Source organism: Hylobates moloch, unplaced genomic scaffold (genome assembly GCF_009828535.3).
Source record: "Hylobates moloch isolate HMO894 unplaced genomic scaffold, HMol_V3 SCAFFOLD_12, whole genome shotgun sequence".
NCBI classification, from domain to species: domain Eukaryota; kingdom Metazoa; phylum Chordata; class Mammalia; order Primates; family Hylobatidae; genus Hylobates; species Hylobates moloch.
The window spans coordinates 12,509,957-12,534,357 of NW_026652287.1; the positions used below are offsets into that span (position 1 = coordinate 12,509,957).

Genomic DNA, 24,401 nt, shown 5'->3' on the forward strand with positions numbered 1-24,401 from the left:
ACACACACACACACACACACACACACACACACACACACACACACGAGAAGAAGAGGATTCTGGGAGATGTTTTTGGTAACAATCAAATTGTAAGCCTTTTAGAGACACCCGAGGCTGGACATGGTGACTCAGGCCTGTAATCCCAGCACTTTAAGAGCCTGAGGTGAGAGGATGGCTTGAGCCCATGAGTTTGAGATCAGTCTGGGCAACATAGTGAGGCCTTGTCTCTACAAGTTAGCCAGGCATGATGTGCGCCTGTGGTCCCAGCTAGCTACTCAGGAGGCTGAGGTGGGAGGATCGCTTGAGCCCAGGAGGTAGAGTGTGTAGTGAGTTGTGTTCATGCCACTGCATTCCAGCCTGGGCAGCAGAGTGAGACCCTATCTTTTTTTTTTTTTTAATAAAAAGGGCCGGGCGTGGTGGGTCACGCCTGTAATCCCAGCACTTTGGGAGGCCAAGATGGGCGGATCGCGAGGTCAGGAGATCGAGACCATCCTGGCTAATATGGTGAAACCCCGTCTCTACTAAAAATACAACAAATTATCTGGGCGTGGTGGCGGGCACCTGTAGTCTCAGCTTCTTGGGAGGCTGAGGCAGGAGAATGGCGTGAACCTGGAAGGCGGAGCTTGCAGTGAGCCGAGATCGCACCACTGCACTCCAGACTGGGCGACAGAGCGAGACTCCATCAAAAAAAAAAAAAAAAAAAAAGAGGGAAAAAAAGAAAAAGAAAAGAAAAGAAACAGAAAAGAAGGAAACAAACACCTGGAATCATAGCTCCAGCCCTGCCCCGTGCCCAGGGTATAGGTGGCAACTCTGCTCTCTCTCTCTGTCTCTCCTCTGTGTCTGTCTCCTTCCCTCCCTTGCCTTCTGGGAACTGTGCTCTCCCCCTCCCCAGCTCTTGGGTCCTGTGCATGGCCTGTCTCCTCACCCAGTGTCCCTGTGGGTGCATTTGTCCTCCCTGGGCCATGTCCAAGGGGCCTCCCCTGCTTCTTCCTAAGCTGTTTTACGTTTTATTTTAGAATTCCGTGTAGAGCGGACCCCTCTCCCGAGCGCCCCAGTCCTCCCCGAGCTTACAGGTCAGTCGCTCGGATTTTGTATACCTCTCAGGCCACATGGGGAGAAAGAGAAGGGGCCCAGGGAGCTTCCTGGGGAAAGCTAACGGGATCCTTTTCTCCTGCCCGCCAGCCCTCCGGCTGTAGGGACACAGCAGACTGTGCCTGGGCACTGGCCAGTCTGGGCGGCTACATGGCCCTTAAGGGTGGGGCATAGGGCCAAGCCAAGCAGATGGAGGCAAAGTCACTCATTCATCCATTTGGCAAATATTTATCTAGCACCTCCCGTGTGCCAGGCTCCATGGAGGCTCTGGGATCCCGCAGTGAACAAGCCAGGGTCTCAAACTCATTGCAAAGTGGGCTGTGTGGGGACGTCTGCACACCAGCGTGGGCATACCTGCCCTTGGTGCCAGCCGACTCTTGCCGGGGGGGGATACAGACTCACTATGCTCAGATCTCATGTTTTTCCAGAGATGCCAGAAACCTGGCTTTTGCTTTCGTATGAATTTTTCCGTTATTTTTCAATGTTGGCAACAGATTCTAAATGTTTAAAACACTGTGAGCCAAATGAAATATTGCCAAGGGCCGAACCCAGCCCTTTGGTGACTTCTGGACAAGTGGGGTGAAGGTGACAGGGGGCTGGTTTCCTGGCTGGAACCTTCACTCGGGCCAGCCAGCTCAGCTGCGGGGCCAGCCTTGAGCCGAGGAGACTGCAAGCACATGGGGTGGGCTGCACGGGGTTTCTCTGTCCAACCTGCTTCTCCCCCACCCCACCCCCAGACTCTCCCCTCAACCTGGCCATGTGTGGAAGATGTGAGCATGGACCCTGCTTTAGATAAGACCTTCCTTCCAAGGGGTGCTCAGGGTTCCCCCAAAATGGGGGAGAGGAGAAACCTGGAGTGAAGGAACGGGTGGGGAGGAGAACCTTAGAGATGCAGGCGACAGAGGCTCTTCCCTGAAAAGAGGGAGAGTTTGGCCAGTAGTTGTCGGGGTGGAGGGCTGGAAGGAGGTCCTTGTTACTCATTTAAGAACTCTGCGTGCTGGGCATGGTGGCTCACGCCTGTAGTCCCAGCACTCTGAGAGGCCAAAGCAGGAGTATCCCTTGAGGCCAGAAGTTCAAGACTAGCCTGGGCAACATGGTAAAACCCTATCTCTACTAAAAAAAAAAAAAAAAAAAAACTAGCCAGTTGTGGTGGTGGTGCATGCCTGTAGTCCCAGCTACTTGGGAGGCTGAGGTGGGAGGATCGTCTGAGCCCAAGAGGTGAAGGCTGCAGCGAGCCATGATTGCATCACTGCACTCCAGCCTGGGCAACAGAGCACCATGTGTTACGGACCTACTGTGCACAGGATGCTCTCCCAGACCCTGGGGACAGAGCAGGGATAAGACAGAGGCAGGCCCTGATCTCACAGACCTTGCAATTTAGAGAGGGAAGCAAATACTTATTATATAAATAAGTCATTCTTTACAGTGTGGTGAGCGCATGCTGGGGTTGTCTCCTCTGACTTTATGGAAATGCCTAAATGAGCCAAACAACAGACCTCAGAGCCCAGTCCCTGGCCTTAAAGAAATGACAGAAGAAATGTCCCTTTAGTGATATCTTGGCAGGCAAGGGAGTAGGTACAAGATCAACAGTGCTTGGGCACCTAGGATCTGAACTCTCCTCTAGCCTTGGAGAAAAGGAGACTTGGGTGGTTTTTTCATGCATTCAATAAATATTCATTGTACCAGACACCACTCCAGGCACTGGGGACACAACAGTGAGTGAGACAGACAAGGTTCCTGTCTTCCCGGAACTGAAATTCCAGAGGAAGGAGACAGCAGTAAACAAGTAAACAGGCTGGGGGTGGCGGCTCATGCCTGTAATCCCAGCACTTTGGGAGGCCACAGCAGGTGGATCACTTGAAGTCAGGAGTTCAAGACCAGCCTGGCCAACATGGTGAAACCCCATCTCTATTAAAAATACAAAAATTAGCTGGGCGTGGTGGTGCACGCCTGTAATCCCAGCACTTTGGGAACCTAAGGCAGGCAGATCACCTGAGGTCAGGAGTTTGAGACCAGCCTGGCCAACATGGTGAAACCCCATCTCTACTAAAAATACAAAAAAAAATTAGCCAGGCATGATGGTGTACGCCTGTAGTTCCAGCTACTTAGGAGGCTGAGCCAGGAGAATCACTTGAATCTAGGAGGCAGAGGTCGCAGTGAGCCAAGATCATGCCACTGCACTCCAGACTGGGCAACAGAGCTAGACTCTGTCTCAAAAAAAAAAAAAAAATCAAGTAAAACAAGAAAGGCTTACCTGAGTATCCCCAAAGCAAATAAGATATTTTTGAGCTGGATGCTGTGGCTCATGCCTGTAATCCCAACACTTTGAAGAGGCCAACACAGGAGGATAGCTTGAGGTCAGGAGCTCAAGACCAGCCTGGACAACATACCAAGACCCTATCTTTTATTTTATTTTATTTTATTTATTATTATTATTATTTTTGAGATGAAGTTGTGCTCTTGTTGCCCAGGCTGGAGTGCAATGGCACGGTCTTGGCTCACCGCAACCTCCGCCTCCTGGGTGCAAGCGATTCTCCTGTCTCAGCTTCCCATGTAGCTGGGATTACAGGCATGCACCACCATGCCTGGCTAATTTTTTTTTTGTTGTTTTTTGTTTAGTAGAGGTGGGGTTTCTCCATGTTGGTCAGGCTGGACTTGAACTCCCGACTTCAGGTGATCCGCCCACCTCGGCCTCCCAAAGTGCTGGGATCACAGGTGTGAGCCACCACACCCGGCCTTTCCAAGACCCTATCTTTACAAAAAAAATTAATTAAAAAAAAAAGATATTTTTGGAGGGTGAGAAGTTCCATGAGGAAATTAAAGCAGGGAAATGTGCTAAGGCATTAGGGTTGGGGACAAGGGGCCGCCTGAGTGGGGGTATTCAGGGAAAGCTTCTTAGAGGAGGTGGCATCTGAGTGAGAAGGAGCCCACTATATGAAGTTTTTAGGAAAGAGTCACAGTAGGAGGTGCTCACCTCTCAGCCCCAGGAAGCTCCAGGCTCAAGCCATTCAAGCCACTGGGTGTTTTAAGCAGAGGCCCTTTCTACTCCTTCAGCAGTTATTAAACACCTGCTGTGTACAAGGCAAGGTGCTAGGTGCTGCAGAGGTGACGATGATGGCAGACAGCAAACAAGGGGATAGGTGCCTGTGTCTGAAGAGGAGATGGCAAACAAAGAGGCTGGGGGGATTTGGGCGAGGCAGTGGTCATTTCTGGGTGGTCAGGGAGGCCCTTGGGGTGCTCTCAGGAGACAGGGGCGAGGGGAGCAGGACAGGCAGCAGAGGGTGTGGTGCAAAGCTATGGCCTCCGTGGGAGCCCAGCCTCAGCCTGACCCCTGGGGCGCTCTACCTGGGGGCAGCAGGCCTGGGGGCCTGTCCCGTGTCAGTCTATCACTAGCTGTCATGGGCTGTGAAGAAGGACATGAGCTCCCAGGCACCTCTGGGCCAAGTGATCCCTGTTTTGCCTAGGGCACCCTGGAGAAGGGGGCAGCTGCGGGCAACCTTCGCAGCTTCTCAGGGTTGGATGCCCTGCCTCCACCCTCGATGAGCTTTGGGTTGTTCAAGCATGTACCCCCAGACCAGGGGAGAAATTGAGGTTCAGCTACTCACTGGGAAGCTGTCCTCTCTCCCACCTTTTTCCATCCATGCCACAGGTCAGAACACAGATGGTGGCCCAAGGTAGCCTTTTCTGCCTTGACCGTGGGGCTACATGGAACCCTCTGAGGTAGGGCCAGGCTGGAGAGGCTCTGCCTAAAAGGTAGGGGCCTCCTTCACCCATCTCTGCCCCTCACCGCCATGCTGATGTGCCCATCCCTTTCCTTTCAGCCATTCCTCTCACTGCCTATGGTCCAATGGCGGCAGCAGCGGCGGCAGCGGCTGTGGTTCGAGGGACAGGTGAGCTCTTCTGAGGTGCAGGAAGAGAGATGAGGGAGCACAGGGAACAGAGAAGTCCAGGGGAGGGGAGGAGGCCACTGCCACCCCTTTGCAGAGGGACACTTGTTCATTCACTCAAGTATCACCTGATTACCTGCTCTGTGCTGGGCGTCGTGCCAGCATGGGCGAGCCAGCCCTCAGCAAGACTGACAGGGTCGGCCGGGCGCAGTGGCTCCTGCCTGTAATCCTGGCACTTTGGGAGGCCGAGGTGGGCAGATCACCTGAGGTCAGGAGTTCCAGAGCAGCCTGGCCAACATGGTGACACCCTGTCTCTGCTAAAAATACAAAAATTAGCTGGGCGTGGTGGTGCGCGCCTGTAATCCCAGCTACTCGGGAGGCCAAGGCAGGAGAATCGCTTGAACCCAGGTGGCGGAGGTTGCAATGAGCTGAGATCATGTCACCGCACTCCAGCCTGGGCAACAGAGTGAGACTCCGTCTGTCTCAAAAGAAAAAAAAAAAAGACTGACAGGGTCTCTGCCTCCAGGGCTTGCAGCCTGGTGGTGGCATCAGGTATTAAAAAGGCAATAATGCTGATGGCTGATGCTGCTGCACTAGGGGGAGTCCGGTACCAGAGGAGCTCCCAGCTGGGGCTTCTAGGAAAGGCGAGGGAAGGCTTCCAAGAGGAAGGGCCTCTTAACTTTGCATTCAAAGGCAAAGAGGAGGAAAAGTGTTTCTGGTTGAGGGAATAGCATATGCAAAGGCTTGGAGGCCAGTGGGTGGGGAGAGTGCGGAAGTGGGGAGTGGAGAACGGAGGCAGGAGGAGCCCGGGTGCTGGGGAGACAGTGGAAATTGCAAGTAGCAGAGGGACGCGGGTCAGGGTTTAGAACATGCATTCAGCTGCTAGGTGGGGAGAGGTTGGGAAGGGGCTCAGGAGGTGAGGCTGCTGAGTGGTCAGACGAGATGATGGGGGTCAGGGCTAGGTGTGACTGGGTGGATGGGCGCGGGGAGATCTACAGGAGGTGGGCCCACAAGACTTTCTGAAATGTGGGGGTCCAGGTCAGGGTGGGTGGGACAGGCTTGAGGGGGTGCCGTGGGGTGGCAGAGGGCACCGGGGCTATCACCGTCTTCTTTCTGGGTTGCCAGGCTCTCACCCCTGGACGATGGCTCCCCCTCCAGGTTCGACTCCCAGCCGCACAGGGGGCTTCCTGGGGACCACCAGCCCCGGCCCCATGGCCGAGCTCTACGGGGCGGCCAACCAGGACTCGGGGGTCAGCAGTTACATCAGCGCCGCCAGCCCCGCCCCCAGCACCGGCTTCGGCCACAGTCTTGGGGTGAGTGGCCAGGCCTAGCGGCCTCCACCTCACCCCCGACACCTTGAGAGACCCCCAAGTTGGGGAAGGGAGAGACCTTCTTTGTCTCTGGGGGCAAAAGGAGGGTGAGGGGGGATGAATGGAGAAAGATCACTAAGGAAGAACTGTGGGGGTTATCATTCACTCAGCGGGCACTTAGTTATAGCCTCTGAATGCCAGGCATAGTGGGCTCTAGGTGCAAATGAGACACATGGCATCTCTGCTTGCATGGAGGTTTGATTCCAGGGGTGCCCTGGTTTTATCTAGGGTACGGTTTGTGCAGATTCCCTGGCCCTCTGTTGGAGAATCTTTGAGCAGACCTGCAGTGGGGGGCGACGCAGGCAGGCAGACCTGCAGTCGGGGGGCGATCCAGACAGTTAGAGAGGGGTCTGCGCCTCACCTCAGATGTCCTGCAGAGAGAGAAGGAGCCCCTGATCTTCCTCTACTTTCCCAGGAATCTAGGAGTCAAATTCTTTCCTTTTCAGGGCCCTTTGATTGCCACAGCCTTCACCAATGGGTACCACTGAAGCAGGGGACGGTGGCAGGAGGTGAGGATGTGGGGGTGGGCAGGTGGTGGGGTGGCACTGGGGAAGCCTGTCCTGGGCCATCGAATCTGGGACACAGACCCCATCCCTGCCCTCAAGAACCACAGTCCCAGGGGAGACAGATCTTTATACCAGCTGTGGTCAATAAAGATGAAAAGCTGCTCACCCTACTCCATTTAAACACAGAAATCAAAGCAACAGTAAGGCTTCACATTCCCACCTATCAGGTTGGCAAAGATTATTATTATTATTTTTGAGACAAGATCTCGTTCTGTCACTCAGACCTCCTGGGCTCAAGGGATCTTCCCACCTCAGACTCCTCCCAAGTAGCTGGGACTGCAAGCACATGCCACCATGCCTGGCTAATTTTGTTACTTTTTTTGTAGAGACGAGGTTTCACTGTGTTGCCCAGGCTAGTCTCAAACTCCTGGGCTCAAGGGATCCTCCTGCCCTGGTCTCCCAAATTGCTGGGATTACAGGTGTGAGCCACCAGCACAGGCCACAAAGATTTTTTAAGATCTTTCATTGTTATTACTATTATTTTATTTTATTTTTTTAGACGGAGTCTCGCTCTGTCGCCCAGGCTGGAGTGCAGTGGCGCAATCTTGGCTCACTGCAAACTCATCCCCTGGGTTCAAGCAATTCTCGTGTCTCAGCCTCCCCAGTAGCTGGGATTACAGGCATGCGCTACCACACCCGGCTAATTTTGGTATTTTTTTTTTTGTTTTTAGTAGAGACGAGTTTTGCCATGTTGGCCAGGCTGGTCTCAAACTCCTGGCCTCAAGTGATCCATCTGCCTCAGCCTCCCAAAGTGCTGGGATTACAGGGGTGAGCCAACGTGCCCAGCCCTATTATTATTATTTTTAATAGAGATGGGGTCTCACTGCCACCCAGGCTGGAGTGCAGTGTGCAATCACAGCTCGCTGCAGCCTGGAACTCCTAGGCTCAAGCCATCCTCCACTTCAGCCTCCCAAGTAGCTGGGACCACAAGAGCATGCCACCATGCCTGGCTAAGTTGTTTTAAAAAATTTTTTTGTAGAGATGGGGTCTCATTATGTGGCCCAGGTTGGTCTTGAACTCCTGGCTCAAACGATCCTCCTCTGCCTCGGCCTCCCAGAGTGCTGGGATTTCAGGCATGAGCCACCGGGCCCAGCCACAAAGATTTTTTAAGAGGAACACTGCCCAGCATTGATCAAGATATGGGAGAAGCAAGTAAGTACAGTGGCTCAGGGGTTCCCGGGGCAGTCTGGTAATGTTTGTCCCAGTTTCAAACATTCATGCCCTTGGACCCAACAATTCCACTTCTAGGCATTTATTTTTAAAACTGCAAATAACTGAAATATCCATCAAAAGGAGAGTGGTTAAACAAATTAGTGTGTGTACAGTGGTATAGTACACAGCTATCAAAACAGGATACCTTGGCCGGGCGCAGTGGCTCACGCCTATAATCCCAGCATTTTGCGGGGCCAAGGCATGCGGATCACCTGAGGTCAGGAGTTCTAGACCAGCCTGGCCAACATGGTAAAACCCCATCTCTACTAAAAATACAAAACTTGGCTGGCGTGATGGTGCACACTTGTAATCTCAGCTACTCGGGAGGCTGAGGGACAAGAATCGCTTGAACCCAGAAAGCGAAGGCTGCAGTGAGCCGAACTCAGGCCACTGCACTCCAGCCTGGGCAACAGAGGAAGACTCCACCTCAACAAACAAACAAACAAAAAACAACAGGATACCTTGACTTGTGGGACCGTGTACATGGCCATCACAGTGTCTATCCAGATGGTGGGAGACTGTGAGCCCATGACATTCTGTTCATTCACCCATTCATTTATGAGCCCCATTCCAGGAAAGAGGGATGAACAAGACGGACAAAGTCCTCTCTCATTTCACAGGACAAAAATCAAGTGAACATATGAGATAATTCCAGACTGTGCATGACAGAGCTATTTTAGATGTGGGGTTCAGAGAAGGTATCTCTGAGAAGGGGACATTTGAATAAATCCAGCCATTCAAAATCTGGGGAAAGAGCCATCCAACTACGGAACAGAAAATGCAAAGTCTGGCTGGGTGCGGTGGCTCACATTCGTAATCCCAGATCTTTGGGAGGCCAAGGCAGGAGGATGGCTTGAGGACAAGAGTTCGAGACCAGCCTGGGCAATATAGTGAATCCCCATCTCTGCTACAACAACAAAAATGAGCAGAGTGTGTTTGCCTTCACCTGTAGTCCCAGATACTACCTGTAATCCCAGATTCTCAGGAGGCTGAGGCAGGAGGATCGCTTGAGCCGAGGGAGGTTGCGGCTGCAGTGAACTATGGTCGCTGCCACTGCACTCCAGCCTGGGCAACAGAGCTGGACTCTGTCTCTTAAAAAAATAAGAAGAAGAAAGTGGGTAGTTTATGAACAAAGCTCTTCTGGGAGAGAACTGGGGAGGGCTGCGTGTGCCCCGGGAGCCCCCATAACCTCCTGGCTGTGTTCCCAGCGCCCCAGCCTGCAGCTGACTGAGGACCACGAGCGAGCCAGCGAGGGGGCGGGAGACCTCAGCCGCAGCCGCCGCCCCCTCCCCTGCAGCGACTCGGACCTGCTACTGCCTGCCCCCCACTCCCCGGGCCCGGCCCCTGCCCTGCTGCCCCCGACAGCGTCTGGCTCCCCTACTAACGTCCCCCTCTTCGCCCTTGCCCCTGTCCCCACCCGCCCCTCTCCCGGCCCCGCTTTTATTTATTTTGGATTAGCCGGTTGCCCACCCCAGCCCTCTGGTCCATCCCTCCCTGCCGCGCCCCTCCCTCCTTGCCACGCCCCCCTAGGACCGCCTCCTCCCCAAAAGGCTTTTGGATTTGTGCATAGCTAGAGTGAAGGCGGAGGGAGCCTATAACAGGCCGCAGCCCAACCCGTTTTTTATTCAGATTTCCCCTCCTTTACCCTTTCCTTTTTTTTTTTTTTTTAAAGAAACCGTTTTTAAACTATTTCTAGGTTTGTGAATGTGAAGCCCCAGGCCGCAGGGGGCAAGGGGCCAGGTGCCCCTCACCAGCTGAGAACAAAGTGTCTGTCTGGGTGTGGGCCCCTGGCTGCCTCCCTCCAGCCCTGGAGAGGAGGGCAGGGCTGCGGGGAGGCCAGGCCGAGCCCCTGGAACCATCCCGTCCTGTATCATATGTAAATACTGTGAGGTGATGTGCCCACCCCTCCCTAAGACCCCTCGGGGGTGAGGGGCTCCCCCCTCCCCTGTTTCTGTCCCCTCAGACACCGTTACTGTAAGCTTGCAGGCCTCAGCTGTGGCCACGGCAGGCCCGCTCTCTCAGGCCCTCAGGGTCAAGGCCTTGGTTGGACCTGCCCACTCCAAAAACCCAGTGTGGGGGCAAAGGGCATGGGAAGAGCAGGGTTTGCCCAGAGACACTGCTGGACAGGAATTAACTCTCCAAAGGTCTCCCCTGCTCCCTACCTAGGTTGGGTCTTCATGGTTTCTGCTCAGTCTGTCCCCCTTCCGCCTCGACCCCCGCAATGAGTGGGCACCAGGGGACGCTCTGGCGAGGGCAGACCCCAGGGGAAAGCAAAGGGCGTCTCAGGGAACCCCCACATTCTCTCACTGAAGTTTCCCACCAGGATGACCCCACAGCCAGAGTCCCTTGGCAGCCTCTCACCCCAGAGCCCCCTCCTAAGGAAAAAGAGAGGTTCAGAGCGTTGGACCTTCGTGAACAGTGGCCTGGCTGGCGTGGCAGGGCCAAGGCCCACCCACTGCCATCCCCCCTCTGTGTGTCCCTGTCCCCCAGTTACGAGGCCCAGGGCCTGAGCTCTCTTCTCCCCAGCATCGCCCCCACCTGGAAACCCCGCCTTTGGAGAGTTAATTATCTGTGTGAGGTGCTTAACCTATCAGCCCTGAGAACACAAAGCAATAATCTTTGTTACTGAGATGCGCGGCTGTTCGTGTTTTGGTTTTTTTTTTTTTTAATGTTTCCTAATAAAAGAGAAGCTGCATTTTATTGGTTTTTATTTTTAATTTTCTACATGTTTGAGCTGAGTCCTGAGACACTTAGCTTCCCTCTCCCTTATCCCCGGACCCTTCCACCCCACTGGGCCCAACCATGGGCTCAGGACCCTGGAATTCCGTTTTCTGATTTGTTTGGGGATTTTTTTTTTTTTTTTTTAAGATGTTACATGGTGTTTTGAAGCCAGCAAGTTACCACCCTCCGGTGTCTCTTCTCTCCACATCTGTAACTTCTTTTTCCAGGTTTTATTTTCAGTTTTAAATTCCTAATAAATTATTTGAAAACGTTGCTGGGCTTGTCAATGTCTTGTGTCTCTGTGCATTCAGGGATACCTCATTTTCCTGTTTTAGGGATGGCAGGACTCACCTCCATCCTCTTAGGGTCCTGGCAGGATCCAAGAATTAAATTGACACAAGATAGATGAACAGGGCCAGTCAGTCACGGTGGCTCATGCCTATAATCCCAGCACTGTGGGAGGCAGAGGTGGGCAGATCACTTGAGGTCAGGAGTTCGAGACCAGGTTGGCCAACATGGCGAAACCCCATCTCTACTAAAAATACAAAAATTAGCCGAGTGTGGTGGTGGGTGCCTGTGACCCCAGCTACTCAGGAGGCTGAGGCAGGAAAGTTGCTTGAACCCTGGAGCTGGAGGCTGCGGTGAGCTGAGATCGTGCCACTGCACCCTAGCCTGGGTGAGAGTGAGACTCTGTCTCAAAAAAAAAAAAAAAAAAAAAAAAAAGAATAGGAGAAAAGCATACACATTTATTTATTAAAAGTTGTGCATGGCATGGGAGCCTCCATAAAGAAATGAAGGCAGAGTATGGTTGCTCACACCTGTAATCCCAGTACTTGGGGAGGCTGAGGCAAAAGGAGTGCTTGAGGCCAGGGGTTCAAGACCAGCCTGGGCAACATAGCGAGACCTTCATCTATATAAAATATTAAATTATTTAGGCATGGTGGCACAAGCCTGTGGTCCCAGCTACTCAGGGGACAGAGGTGGGAAGATTGCTTGAGCCCTGGGAGTTGAAGGCTGCAGTGAGCCATGTTCTTGATACTGCATTCCAGCCTGGAGGACAGAGCAAGATGCTCTCACTCTCAAAAAAATAAATAAATAAAAAGGGAGAAATGAAGACCTAAAGAAGCAGTTAGAGTTACTGATATACTGGATTCAACAAAGAATAGTAAATTATGAAAAAGCCACTCAATTATGTGGAGAAGCTTAAAAGATAAGAGCTATTTTGGGCCAGGCATGGTGGCTCACGCCTATAATCCCAGCACCTTGGGAGGCCAACGCGGGCGGATCGCCTGAGCTCAGGAGTTTGAAACCACCCTGGGCAACATGAAACCCCATCTCTACTAAAATACAAAAAATTAGCTGGGTGTGGTGGCGCATACCTGTAGTCCCAGCTACTTGGGAGGCTGAGGCACAAGAATCATTTGAGCCCAGGAGGCAGAGGTTGCAGTGAGCCAAGGTCGTGCCACTGTACTCCAGCCTGGGTGGCAGAGTGAGACTGTCTCAAAGAAAAAAAAAAAGCCATTTTGGCTGGGCACAGTGGCTCACAACTGTAATCGAAGCACTTTGGGAGGCTGAGGCAGGTGGATCCCTTGAGTCCAGCAGTTTGAGACTTGCCTGGGTGATATGGTAAAACCCCATCTCTATAAAAAAATACAAAAATTAGCCAGTTGGGTGGTGGTGCAGGCCTGTAGTCTCAGCTACTTGGGAGGCTGAAATGGGAGGATTTCTTGAGCCAGGGAGACAGAGGCTGCAGTGAGCTGAGACTGCACCACTGTACTCCAGCCTGGGTGACAGAGCAAGACCCTGTCTCAAAAAAAAGAAAAAAATTACTTTAACAAGGGTCTGCACAGAATTATCTTGGTGCCGACTTCTCGCCCTTGAAGATAAGGATGTTGCCTTTCCTTCCAGTACAGGTTGGGGGTCTTTCACTCAGGAATTTCATCATCTTCTGCTTTTAAGAAACAGCACAAAGGTGAGAGTGATCTTTTTTCCTGCTGTTTTTCCAATGCCTTTAACTTAAATAATCAGAGTGGATATTTTTAAATATTCTCTGCACTTTCTCCCTCCTGCTTTCCTCCTGGGAAGGTCTTTACTTTCCACTTGACCCAGAGCTTAGTGTTGACAATGAGATGCCACTTCACACTCATTGCTGGGATTATAGGTGTGCACTACCGCAACCAGCCCTTCAAACAGTTATTTGTATGCCAGTGTTCACAGCAGCAATATTCATGATAGCCAAAATGTAGAAACAACCCAAAAGTCCATCAATGGATAAATGGATACATATAAAATGTGGTCTATCCATACAATGGACTATTTATTCAGCCTTAAAAAGGAAGGAAATTGGGCTGGGTGCGGTGGCTCAGGCCTGTAATCTCAGCACTTTGGGAGACCAAAGCAGGTGGATCACCTGAGGTCAGGAGTTTGAGACCAGCCTGGCCAACATGGTGAAACCGTCTCTACTAAAAATACAAAAATTAGCCAGACATGGTGGTGGGCACCTATAATCCCAGCTACTTGGGAGGCTGAGGCAGAAGAATTGCTTGAACCCAGGAGGTGGAGGTTGCGGTGAGCCAAGATAGTGCCACTGCACTCCAGCCTCCAGCCTAGGTGATAGAGCAAGACTCTGTCTCAAAAAAAAAAAAAGAAAAAAAAGGAAGGGAATACTGTCATACACTACAACATGGATGAACCTTGAGGACATCATGTTGCATTGTGTTATGTGAAATAAGACTGTGGATGAAATACTATATGATTCCACTTATATAAGGTACTGAGATTAGTCAAATTCATAGAAACAAAAAGTAGAATGGTGGTTACCAGAGCCTGGGGCAAGGGAGAAAGGAGAGTTGTTTAACAGGTGCAGATTTGGATTTGCAAGATGAAAAAGGTTAGCAGTGTGAATATACTGAACATTACTGAACTGCCTATTCAAATATGGTTAAGATGGTAAATTTTATGTGTTTTTTACCAGAATAAAAAAATCCTTAAAGTTTGAAATGCATACAGAAGTGCTTATGAATAAAATGACTTGAGAGCTATGATTTGCTTTAAAATAGCCAATAAAAAAGAAGTATGTGGGTGATATGGTTTGGCTCTGCGTCCCCACCCAAATCTCATCTGGAATTGAAATCCCCAGGGAGGGACCTGGTGGGAGGTGATTGGATTATGGGGGTGGTTCCCCCCATGCTGTTCTCATGATAATGAGTTTTCACAAGATCCAGTGGTTTAAAAGTAGCACTCCCCACTCTGCTCTCTCTCTCCTGCTGCCATGTAAGACGTGCTTTGCTTCCTCTTTGCCTCCTACCATGGTTGTAAGTTTCCTGAGGCTTCCTAGCCATGTGGAACTATTAAACCTCCTTTCTTTATAAATTACCCAGTCTCAGGTAGTATCTTTATAGCAGTGAGAGAACAGACTAATACAGAGAATTGGTACCAGCTCTCATGAGAGCTGATGATTATATAAGGGGGAGTTTTCCTACACAAGTTCTCTTCTCTTGTCTTGCTACCATGTGAGACATGCCTTTCAACTTTTGCCATGATTGTGAGGCATCCCCAGCCGGGTGGAACTATAAATCCATTAAACTTTTTTTTCTTCCCAGTCTCAGGTATGTCTTTATCAGCAGCATGAAAACTGACTAATACATATGAAAATGCCTGGATGTCCAGGCAGAAGTCAGCTGCAAGGGCAGAGCCCTCATGGGGAACCTCTGCTAGGGGTACTGCTATACAGATAACCTGAAACTTGTAGATGTGACTTTGGAATTGGATAACAGGCAGAGGTCGGAACAGTTTAGAGGGGCTCAGAAGAAGACAGGAAGATGTGGGAAAGCTTGGAACTTCTTAGAGACTTGTTGAATGGTTTTGACCAAAATGTTGATAGTGATATGGATAATGAAGTCCAGGCTGAGGTGGTCTCAGATGGAGATGAGGAACTTACTGGGTACTGGAGCAAAGGTCATTCTTGCTATGCTTTAGCAAAGGGACTGGTGGCATTTTGCCCCTGCCCTAGAGATCTGTGGAACTTTGAACTTGAGAGAGATTATTTAGGTTATCTGGCAGAAGAAAATCCTAGCAGAAAAGTGTTCAAGAGGTGATGTGGCCTTTTATGAAAGCATTCTATCATGTGCATTCACAAAGAGATGGTTTGAAATTGGGACTTATGTTTAAAAGGGAAGCAGAGCATAAAGGTTTGGAAAACTTGCAGCCTGACCATGTGGTAGAAAAGAAAAACCCATTTTCTGGGGATTCAAGCCAGCTGCAGAAATTTGCATAAGTAACAAAAAGCCAAATGTGTTAATGGCCAAGACGATGGGGGAAAATGTCTCCAAGGCACATCAGAAATCTTCATGACAGCCCCTACCATCACAGGTACAGAGGCCTAGGACAGAAAAATGGTTTCGTGGGTCAGACCCAGGGCCCCATTGCTCTGTGTAGCCCCCAGACATGGTGCCCTGCATCCCAGCCACTCCAGCTCCAGCTATGGCTAAAAGGAGCCAAGGTACAGCTCGGACCATTGCTTCAGAGGGTGCAAGCCACAAGCATTGGCAGCTTCCATGTGGTGATAGGCCTGCAGGTGTGCAGAAGACAAGAGTTGAGGTTTGGGAACCTCTGTCTAGGTTTTAGAGGATGTATGGTGATATGGTTTGGCTGTGTCCCCACCCAAATCTCATCTTCAATTCCCACGTGTTGTGGGAGGGACCTGGTGTGAGGTAATTGAATCATGGGGGCAGGTCTTCCCTGTGCTGTTCTCATGATAGTGAATAAGTCTCATAAGATCTGATGATTCTATAAGGGGGAGTTTCCCTACACAAGGTCTCTTCTCTTATCTGCCACCATGTGAGACATGCCTTTCACCTTCTGCCATAATTGTGAGGCATCCCCAGCCATGTGGAACTGTAAGTCCGTTAAACCTTTTTTTATTCCCAGCCTCAGGAGTGTCTTTATGAGCAGCATGAAAATGTACTAATACATATGAAAATGCCTGGATGTCTAGGCAGAAGTCTGCTGCAGGGGCAGAGCTCTCATGGAAAACCTCTGCTAGGGCAATGCAGAAGGGAAACGTGGGGTTGGAGCCCCCACACAAAATCCCCACTGGGTCATTGCCTAGTGCAGCTGAGAAGAGGGCTGTCACCCTCCAGACCCCAGAAAGGTAGATCCACTGACAGCTCACACCATGTGCCTGGAAAAGCCACAGGTACATAGCCCCTGAAAGCAGCCATGGGGGCTGTACCCTGCAGAGCCACAGGATGGAGCTGCCTTAGGCCTTAGGAGCCCACCCCTTACATCAGTGTGTAGGGTCCAGCCCCACAGGGTTGGTGGGTCTCTCCCCATGTGGGGAGATGAGAGAGTGTAGAAATAAAGACACAAGACAAGGCCGGGCGCGGTGGCTCACGCCTGTAATCCCAGCACTTTGGGAGGCCGAGATGGGCAGATCACGAGGTCAGGAGATCGAGACCATCCTGGCTAACATGGTGAAACCCCGTATCTACTAAAAATACAAAAAAATTAGCCAGGCGTGCTGGCGGGCGCCTGTAGTCCCAGCTACTGGGGAGGCTGAGACAGGAGAATGGCGTGAACCCAGTAGATGGAGCTTGCAGTGAGCCGAGATCGTGCCACTGCACTCCAGCCTTGGCAAGAGAGTGGGACTCCGTCTCAAAAAAAAAAAAAAAAAAAAAAGACACAAGACAGAGATAAAAGAAAAGACAGCTGGGCCTGGGGGACCACTATCACCAAGTCACAGAGACTGATAGTGGCCCCGAATGTCTGGCTGTGCTGTTATTTATTGGATACAAAGCAAAAGGGGCAGGGTAAAGAGTGTGAGTCATCTCCAATGATATGCAAGGTCATGTGGGTCACGTGTCCACTGGACAAGGGGCCCTTCCCTGCCTGGCAGCTGAGGCAGAGAGAGAGGGAGAGAGAGAGACAGCTTACGCCATTATTTCTGCTTATTAGAGACTTTTAGTACTTTCACTAATTTGATACTGCTATCTAGAAGGCAGAGCCAGGTGTACAGGATGGAACATTAAGGCGGACTAGGAGCGTGACCACTGAAGCACAGCATCACAGGGAGATGGTTAGGCCTCCGGATAACCACGGGCGAGCCTGACTAATGTCAGGCCCTCCACAAGAGGTGGAGGAGTAGAGTCTTCTCTAAACTCTCCCGGGGAAAGGGAGACTCCCTTTCCCAGTCTGCTAAGTAGCGGGTGTTTTCCCTTGACACTTATGCTACCGCTAGACCACAGTCCGCCTGGCAACGGGCGTCTTCCCAGACGCTGGCATTACCGCTAGACCAAGGAGCCCTCTGGTGGCCCTGTCCGGGCATAACAGAAGGCTCGCACTCTTGTCTTCTGGTCACACCTCACTGTCCCCTCAGCTCCTATCTCTGTATGGCCTGGTTTTTCCTAGGTTATGATTATAGAGCAAGGATGATTATAATATTGGAATAAAGAGTAACTGCTACCAACTAATGATTATTGATATTCATATATAATCATATCTAAGATCTATATCTGGTATAACTATTCTTGTTTTATATTTTATTATACTGGAACAGCTTGTGTCCTCGGTCTCTTGCCTCCGTGCCTGGGTGGCTTGCCGCCCACACAGTGTGCCCTGGATGTGAGACATGCAGTCAAAGGAGATCATTTCAGAGCTTTAAGTTTTAATGACTGCACTGCTGGGTTTCGGACTTGCATGGGGCCTGTGACCCCTTTGTTTTGGCCAATTTCTCTCATTTGGAATGGGAACATTTACCCAATGCCTGTATCTGCATTGTTTCTTGGAAGTAACTAACTTGTTTCTTATTTTACAGACTCATAGGTGGAGGGACTTACCTTGTCTCAGATGAGACTTTAAACTTGGACTTCTGGGTTGTTGCTGGAATGAATTAAGACTTTGGAGGACTGTGAGGAAGGCATGATTGATTTTGAAATGTGAAAAGGACATGAGATTTGGGAGGGGCCAAGGAGGAATGATATGGTTTGTCTCTGTGTTCCCACCAAAATCTCATCTCAAATTGTATTCCCCAAGTGTGGAAGGAAGGACCTGGTGGGAGGTGATTGGATTATGGGGGCGCTTTCCCCCATGGTGTTCTCAAAAAAAAAAAAAAGAAGAGAAAAAATATATAGTATATTTGAGTTTTAAAGCATAATAACACCCAGTAACCTCTACCCAACCCAATAGTCATTTCAAAAAAAAAAAGCCAGTGGTTTTAAAACTACATAACTATCAGAATCGCCTAGAAAAAAAAATTTTTTTTTTTGAGATGGAGTTTCACTCTTGTTGCCCAGGCTGCAGTGCAATGATGCGATCTTGGTTCACAGCAACCTCTGCCTCCCGGGTTCAAGTGGTTCTCCTGACTCAGCTTCCCGAGTAGCTGGGATTACAGGCATGCACCACCACACCCGGCTAATTTTGTATTTTTATTAGAGATGGGGTTTCTCCATGTTGGTCGGCCTCCCAAAGTGCTGGGATTACAGGTGTGAGCCACCGTGCCTGGCCTGCTGAAAAAGTTTTTAAATAAAATAGAGTGGCTGGGCGCGGTGGCTTATGCCTGTAATCCCAGCACTTTGGGAGGCCAAGGCAGGCAGATCACCTGAGGTCAGACGTTTAAGACCAACCTGGCCAACATAGTGAAACCCCATCTCTACTAAAAATACAAAAAAATTAGCCAAGCGTGGTGGTGCGTGCCTGTAATCCCAGCTACTTGGGAGGCTGAGGCTGGAGAATCACTTGAACCTGGGAGGCAGGGGTTGCAGTGAGCCGAGATTGCACCACTGCACTCCAGCCTGGGTGACAGAACCAGACACTGTCTCAAAAAAAAAAAAAAAAAAAGAGAGAGAGAGAGACCACAGATTTCAGATCCTTATATGCAACCTGCACATTTTACGTTCCAATAATCTGTATTACCTTTTCTTTTTTTTTTTTTTTTGAAACAGGGTCTCCCTCTGTTGCCCAGGCTGGAGTAGAGTGGTGCAATCACAGCACAATGTGGCCTTGAATTCCTGACTCAAGCAATCCTCCTGCCTCAGCTTCCAGAATAGCTGGGATTATAAGCCTGAACCATCATGCCCGGACTATATCACTCTTTAAGTTTTCCAGGGGAGTCCAGGGATCAGTCAAGTTTGGGAACCACTGGCTACACTATCCTTTCTCTGGATAGATGGAGGTAGACAGCGCCATTATAGCAGTTAGGAGGCTGTCAGGAAGATCCTGACACTGAGGATGGCTTTGGGAGTGGAAAAGGTTTAGTTACACTGGTATACTGCCTCAGTTTGCTCATTGGCACCTGATGGTGGGCTAGCCTGTGCAAGGCTCTTAGTATCCTTCCTAGCACAGCCTCACAGCATGTTAATTGCTGCTGTTGCTATCACTGGAGAGAGCAGGAATCAGAGGCAGGTAGACACGGGTCAAATTTTTTCTCCACCACTTTCTAGCCATGTGACTTTGAGCAAGTTACTTAAACTCTCTGAAACTGCTTCATCATCTATAACATGGGGAAGATGATGACAACCATCACAGCAATAATAACTATATCAGAAGAGTGTTGTTAGGCTGAAAGACAACGTATGTAAAGCACAGTGCTAGCACAGTGCCAAGCATATAGAAACACTCAGCAAATAGTAGCTGGTAGCTGCTGTTAAGCACTTCTTAGAAACAGGAGCCTTATCCTTTAGAAGCCAAGTAGACCTGGCCAGGCGTGGGGGAGAATTGCTTGAACCTGAGAGGCAAGGTTGCAGTGATCCGGTCGGCCATTGCACCAGCCTGGGCAACAAGAGTGAAACTCCATCTAAAAAAAAAAAAAGAAGCCACGTAGATGTGACCTTGCTAAAGTGTGGGTATGCCATCACCTGAAGGAGTTAAGAAGCTATGCTTAGCTGTTCTTTCCACTGAAGAGTGTATTTTTCCCAGGCTGGGAGAGGCTGTGCTTCGCACACCTGTGCAGGGATCTGGGGTGGTGGAAGGTCAAGGTACAAAGAGCATAGGGGCTTAGGGAGTTACCTAGTGCCCTTCCAGGTCCCTGATACTGTCACCTCTGTGGCAGGGGCCGCAGAGGTCTGGACTGTCACAGTGAGCATGTCTCTTTCCAGGGGGAGAGGGTTGTGGCAGCAGCCGGACCCCCTCTCCACCAGGTGCTTTGCCTAAACTCCAGCACGTGGAGTTTGTCCAGATTGTCCTTAGGAAGGCTTTCATGGGCTGGGGAAGGAGGGAAGTTGTAGGTTGGACTGAATCTCTTCCTTACTCAAGGGACTTTCAGTACTCCCTAGCCTGAGATGGTAGCACGAGAACCAGATCGAACTCACATCTTGGTCCTGATGTGTGACTCTGGGGCAGTCACTTAACCTCTCTCAGCCTCAGCTGTCTTCTCTGTAAAATGAAGTTTGTACTTGGACCTACCTCGACCTTTGTGCCAGGTTCTTAGCATATGGGACCTGGGATGGAGTTAGCGCTCAGTTAACAGTAACTCGTTAGCCAGGTGCGGTGGCTCACACCTGTATTCCCAGCACTTTGGGAGACCGAGGCAGGTGGATCACTTGAAGCCAGGAGTTTGAGACCAGCCTGGCCAACGTGGCAAAACACCATCTCTAATAAAAATACAAAAATTAGCCAGGTGTGGTGGCACTTGCCTATAGTCCCAGCTACACAGGAGGCTGGGGCAGGAGAATCACTTGAACCTGGGAGGTGGAGGTTGCAGTGAGCCAAGATTGCGCCACTGCACTCCAGCCTGGAAAAAAAGGGTAATTAATAACTTTACTTGCAACCACAGCTGCTTCTCCTTCTTTGAGCCACCCCCAATCACCCACTTAGCATCCTTCAGGCCTAAATCTAGGAGCAGTGCCTGGTCCTCTGTCTTGTTATGACCCCAAGGAACCCACATAAGAGGGACTGAACATTTTGCTGGGCAAGGCTTCCCTTTGCTTGGGCAGACTCCACTCATTCTGGGGCTGCAGAGGCAGGACCATTCAGTCAAGCTGATGTGGGATTCTGACCTAACCAAGTCCCCCTCCATTAGTCCTCATAGCCCCCACCTCCCATGGGGCAGCCCTGAGACAGGCTCTGTGACAATTCACAGCAGCCCTGTCCAACAGAAACTTCTGTGATCATGGAAACATTCTGTGGCTGTCAATCTGGCAGCCACTCACTACACGTGTCTATGAGCCTTGAAATGTGGCTATTGTGACCGAGAAACTGAATTTTTTTTTTTTTTTTTTTTTTTTTTTTGAGATAGAGTCTCGCTCTTTCACCCAGGCTGGAGTGCAGTGGCGCGATCTCGGCTCACTGCAGGCTCCGCCCCCCCGGGGTTCACGCCATTCTCCTGCCTCAGCCTCCCGCGTAGCTGGGACTACAGGCGCCTGCCACCTCGCCTGGCTAATTTTTTGTATTTTTAGTACAGACGGGGTTTCACCGTGTTAGCCAGGATGGTCTCGATCTCCTGACCTCGTGATCCGCCCGCCTCGGCCTCCCAAAGTGCTGGGATTACAGGCGTGAGCCACCGCGCCCGGCCTGAGAAACTGAATTTTTAATGGTATTTCATTTTTATTTTTATTTATTTATTTTGAGACGGAGTCTCACTCTGTCGCCCGGGCTGGAGTGCAGTGGCGCGATCTCGGCTCACTGCAAGCTCCGCCTCCTGGGTTCACGTCATTCTCCTGTCTCAGCCTCCGGAGTACCTGGGACAACAGGCACCCGCCACCACGCCCGGCTAATTTTTTGTATTTTTAGTGAGACGGGGTTTCACCACGGTCTCGATCTCCTGACCTCAGATGATCCACCCGCCTCGGCCTCCCGAAGTGCTGGGATTGCAGGCATGAGCCACCGCGCTCGGCCCAGAAAAGAGATGATTAAACATAAAGCAGCCATGTGATGAAATGGCACTTTGCCTCTGTGGTCTTCCTCCCCCAAACCCATAACTCTAATCTAATTATGAGAAAAACACAGGACAATTTTGAGAGAGCCAGGTGCGGTGGTTCACGCCTGTAATCCCAGCATTTTGGGAGGCTGAGGTGGGCAGATCATGAGGTCAAGAAATCAAGACCATCCTGGCCAACATGGTGAAACCCCGTCTCTACTAAAAATACAAAAATTAGCTGGACGTGGTGGTGTGCACCTGTAGTCCCAGGTACTCGGGAGGCTGAGGCAGGAGAATCGCTTGAACCCAGGAGGCAGAGGTTGCAGTGAGCTGAGATCACGCCACTGCACTCCAGCCTGGTGACAGAGTGAGACTCCGTCTCAAAAATAAATAAAAATAAATAAATAAAAATTAGCTGGGCGTGGTGGCACGTGCCTGTAATCCCAGCTACTCAGAGGCTGAGGCACAAGAATCACTTGAACCTGGGAGACAGAGGTTGCAGTGAGCCGAGATTGTGCCACTGCACTCCAGCCTGGGTGACAGAGTGAGACTCCAACACACACACACACACACACACACACACACACACACACACACATTCCAAGAGAGGGTCATCCTGACCAATACTCCTCAAAACTATCAAGGTTGCTGGGCACAGTGGCTCACGCCTGTGATCCCAATGCTTTGGGAGGCTTAGATGGGAGGATCACTTGAGGCCAGGAGTCCAAGACCAGCCTGGGCAACATAGGGAGACGCCATGTTTCCAAAAATTTTTTTTGAGACAGAGTCTCGCTCTGCCATCCGGGCCGGAGTACAGTGGCGTGATCTCGGCTCACTGCAAACTCTGCCTCCTGGGTTCACGCCATTCTTCTGCCTCCACCTCCCAAGTTGCTGGGACTACAAGCCCCTGCCACCATGCCCGGCTTATTTTTTGTATCTTTAGTAGAGACGGGGTTTCACTGTGTTAGCCAGGATGGTCTCCATCACCTGACCTCGTGATCCACCCGCCTCGGTCTCCCAAAGTGCTGGGATTACAGGTGTGAGCCACCGTGCCTGGCCCCAAAATTTTTTTTAAATTAGCCAGGTGTGGTGACACATGTCTGTAGTCCCCACTAATCGGGAGGCTAAGGTGGGAGGATTGCTTGAGCCCAGGAGGTTGAGGCTGCAGTGAGCTATGATCGTGTCACTGCACATCAGCCTGGGGAACAGAGCGAGACTTTGTCTCAAAAAAAAAAAAAAAAGATAAATAAATTAAATAACCAGGCCCTCCTTATCCCACAGGGTTGTTGTAGAGGTGACATAGGAACAGAAGAGCACCAAGTTAACCAATTATAAATCTATATAGAGAGACGCAGATCAGAGGCCAGGCACGGTGGCTCATGCCTGTAAACCCAGCATTTTGGGAGGCTGAGGTGTGGATCACCTGAGGTCGGGAGTTTGAGAGCAGCCTGACCAACATGGTGAAACCTTGTCTCTACTAAAACTACAAAAATTATCCAGGCATGCTGGCAGGCGCCTGTAATTCCCAGCTACACGGGAGGCTGAGGCAGGAGAATCGCTTGAACCTGGGAGGCGGAGGTTGCAGTGAGCCAAGATCATGCCATTGCACTCCAGCCTGGGCGACAAGAGCGAAACTCCTGTCTCAAAAAAAAAAAGAGAGAGAGAGAAGCAGATTAGCAGTCACCAGGGGCTGAGGGAGTGTGACTGCTAACGGGTACAGGGTTTCCTTCTGGAGTGATGAAAATGTTCTGGAACCCCATAGAGGTGATGGTTGCACAACACTGTGAAGGTACTAAATGCCACTGAATTGTTTACTTAAACATGGTTAATGTTATGTGAATTTCAGCTAAACAATGTTATATAGATATTTGGCCGGGTGCAGTGGCTCACGCCTGCAATCCCAGCACTTTGGGTGGCCAAGGCGGGTGGATCATGAGGTCAGGAGACGGAGACCATCCTGGCTAACGCGGTGAAACCCCATCTCTACTAAAAATACAAAAAAAAAAAATTAACCGGGCGTGGTGGTGGGTGCTTGTAGTCCCAGCTACTTGGGAGGCTGAGGCAGGAGAATGGCGTGAACCTGGGAGGCGGAGCTTGCAGTGAGCCGAGATCGTGCCATTGCACTCCAGCCTAGGCAGCAGAGCAAGACTCCGTCTCAAAAAATACATATAAATAAATAGATATGTGATGTGACAGGTTTTTTTTTTTTTGAGATGGAGTTTTGCTCTTGTTCCCCAGGCTGCAGTGCAATGGCGTGATCTCAGCTCACCGCAACCTCCGCCTCCAGGGTTCAAGCCATTCTCCTGCCTCAGCCTCCTGAGTAGCTGGGATTACAGGCATGTGCCACCATGCCTGGCTAATTTTGTGTTTTTAGTAGAGACAGGGTTTCTCCATGTTGGTCAGGCCGGTCTCGAACTCTCCACCTCAGGTGATCTGCCAGCCTCGGCCTCCCAAAGTGCTGGGATTACAGGCATGAGCCACCACGACTGGCCTCTGATATGACAGTTCTAATGCCCTTTAGTATTCTATAATTCAGACCCAGGCTTTTGGAATCCAAAGCCCAGGTTTTTCTCACAAAGCCACACTGCAGAGGGGAGTAGTGGAAAAAAATAAAACCTCTGCCTTGGAATCAGACAGATCTAAACTGGAGCCCTATTTTGTCATTTGCCAACTGTGTGACCTTGGGCAAGTTACCGCAACT

At 50.6% G+C, this 24,401-nt stretch overlaps 1 protein-coding gene across 5 annotated transcripts in view; it reads left to right on the top strand.

Moving 5' to 3' along the window:
- The window catches only part of MSI1 (musashi RNA binding protein 1), a 28,585-nt gene extending 17,473 nt beyond the window's left edge, over positions 1-11,112 (top strand). For 2 of the 5 annotated variants that reach the window (XR_009208909.1, XM_032168527.2), the window contains 4 exons: positions 4,914-4,982; positions 6,105-6,292; positions 6,796-6,858; positions 9,336-11,112. Coding sequence is in view for 4 of the 5 variants with exons in the window: in XM_032168527.2 (XP_032024418.1) it covers positions 4,914-4,982; positions 6,105-6,292; positions 6,796-6,837 (299 nt within the window). In the remaining variant the exon portion in view is untranslated. Of the gene's footprint in view, positions 1-1,016; positions 1,074-4,913; positions 4,983-6,104; positions 6,293-6,795; positions 6,859-9,335 lie in introns of all 5 variants that reach the window. The other 3 variants (XM_032168526.2, XM_032168525.2, XM_032168528.2) reach the window with 3 other exon arrangements.
- The last annotated feature ends 13,289 nt before the right edge of the window (positions 11,113-24,401 follow it).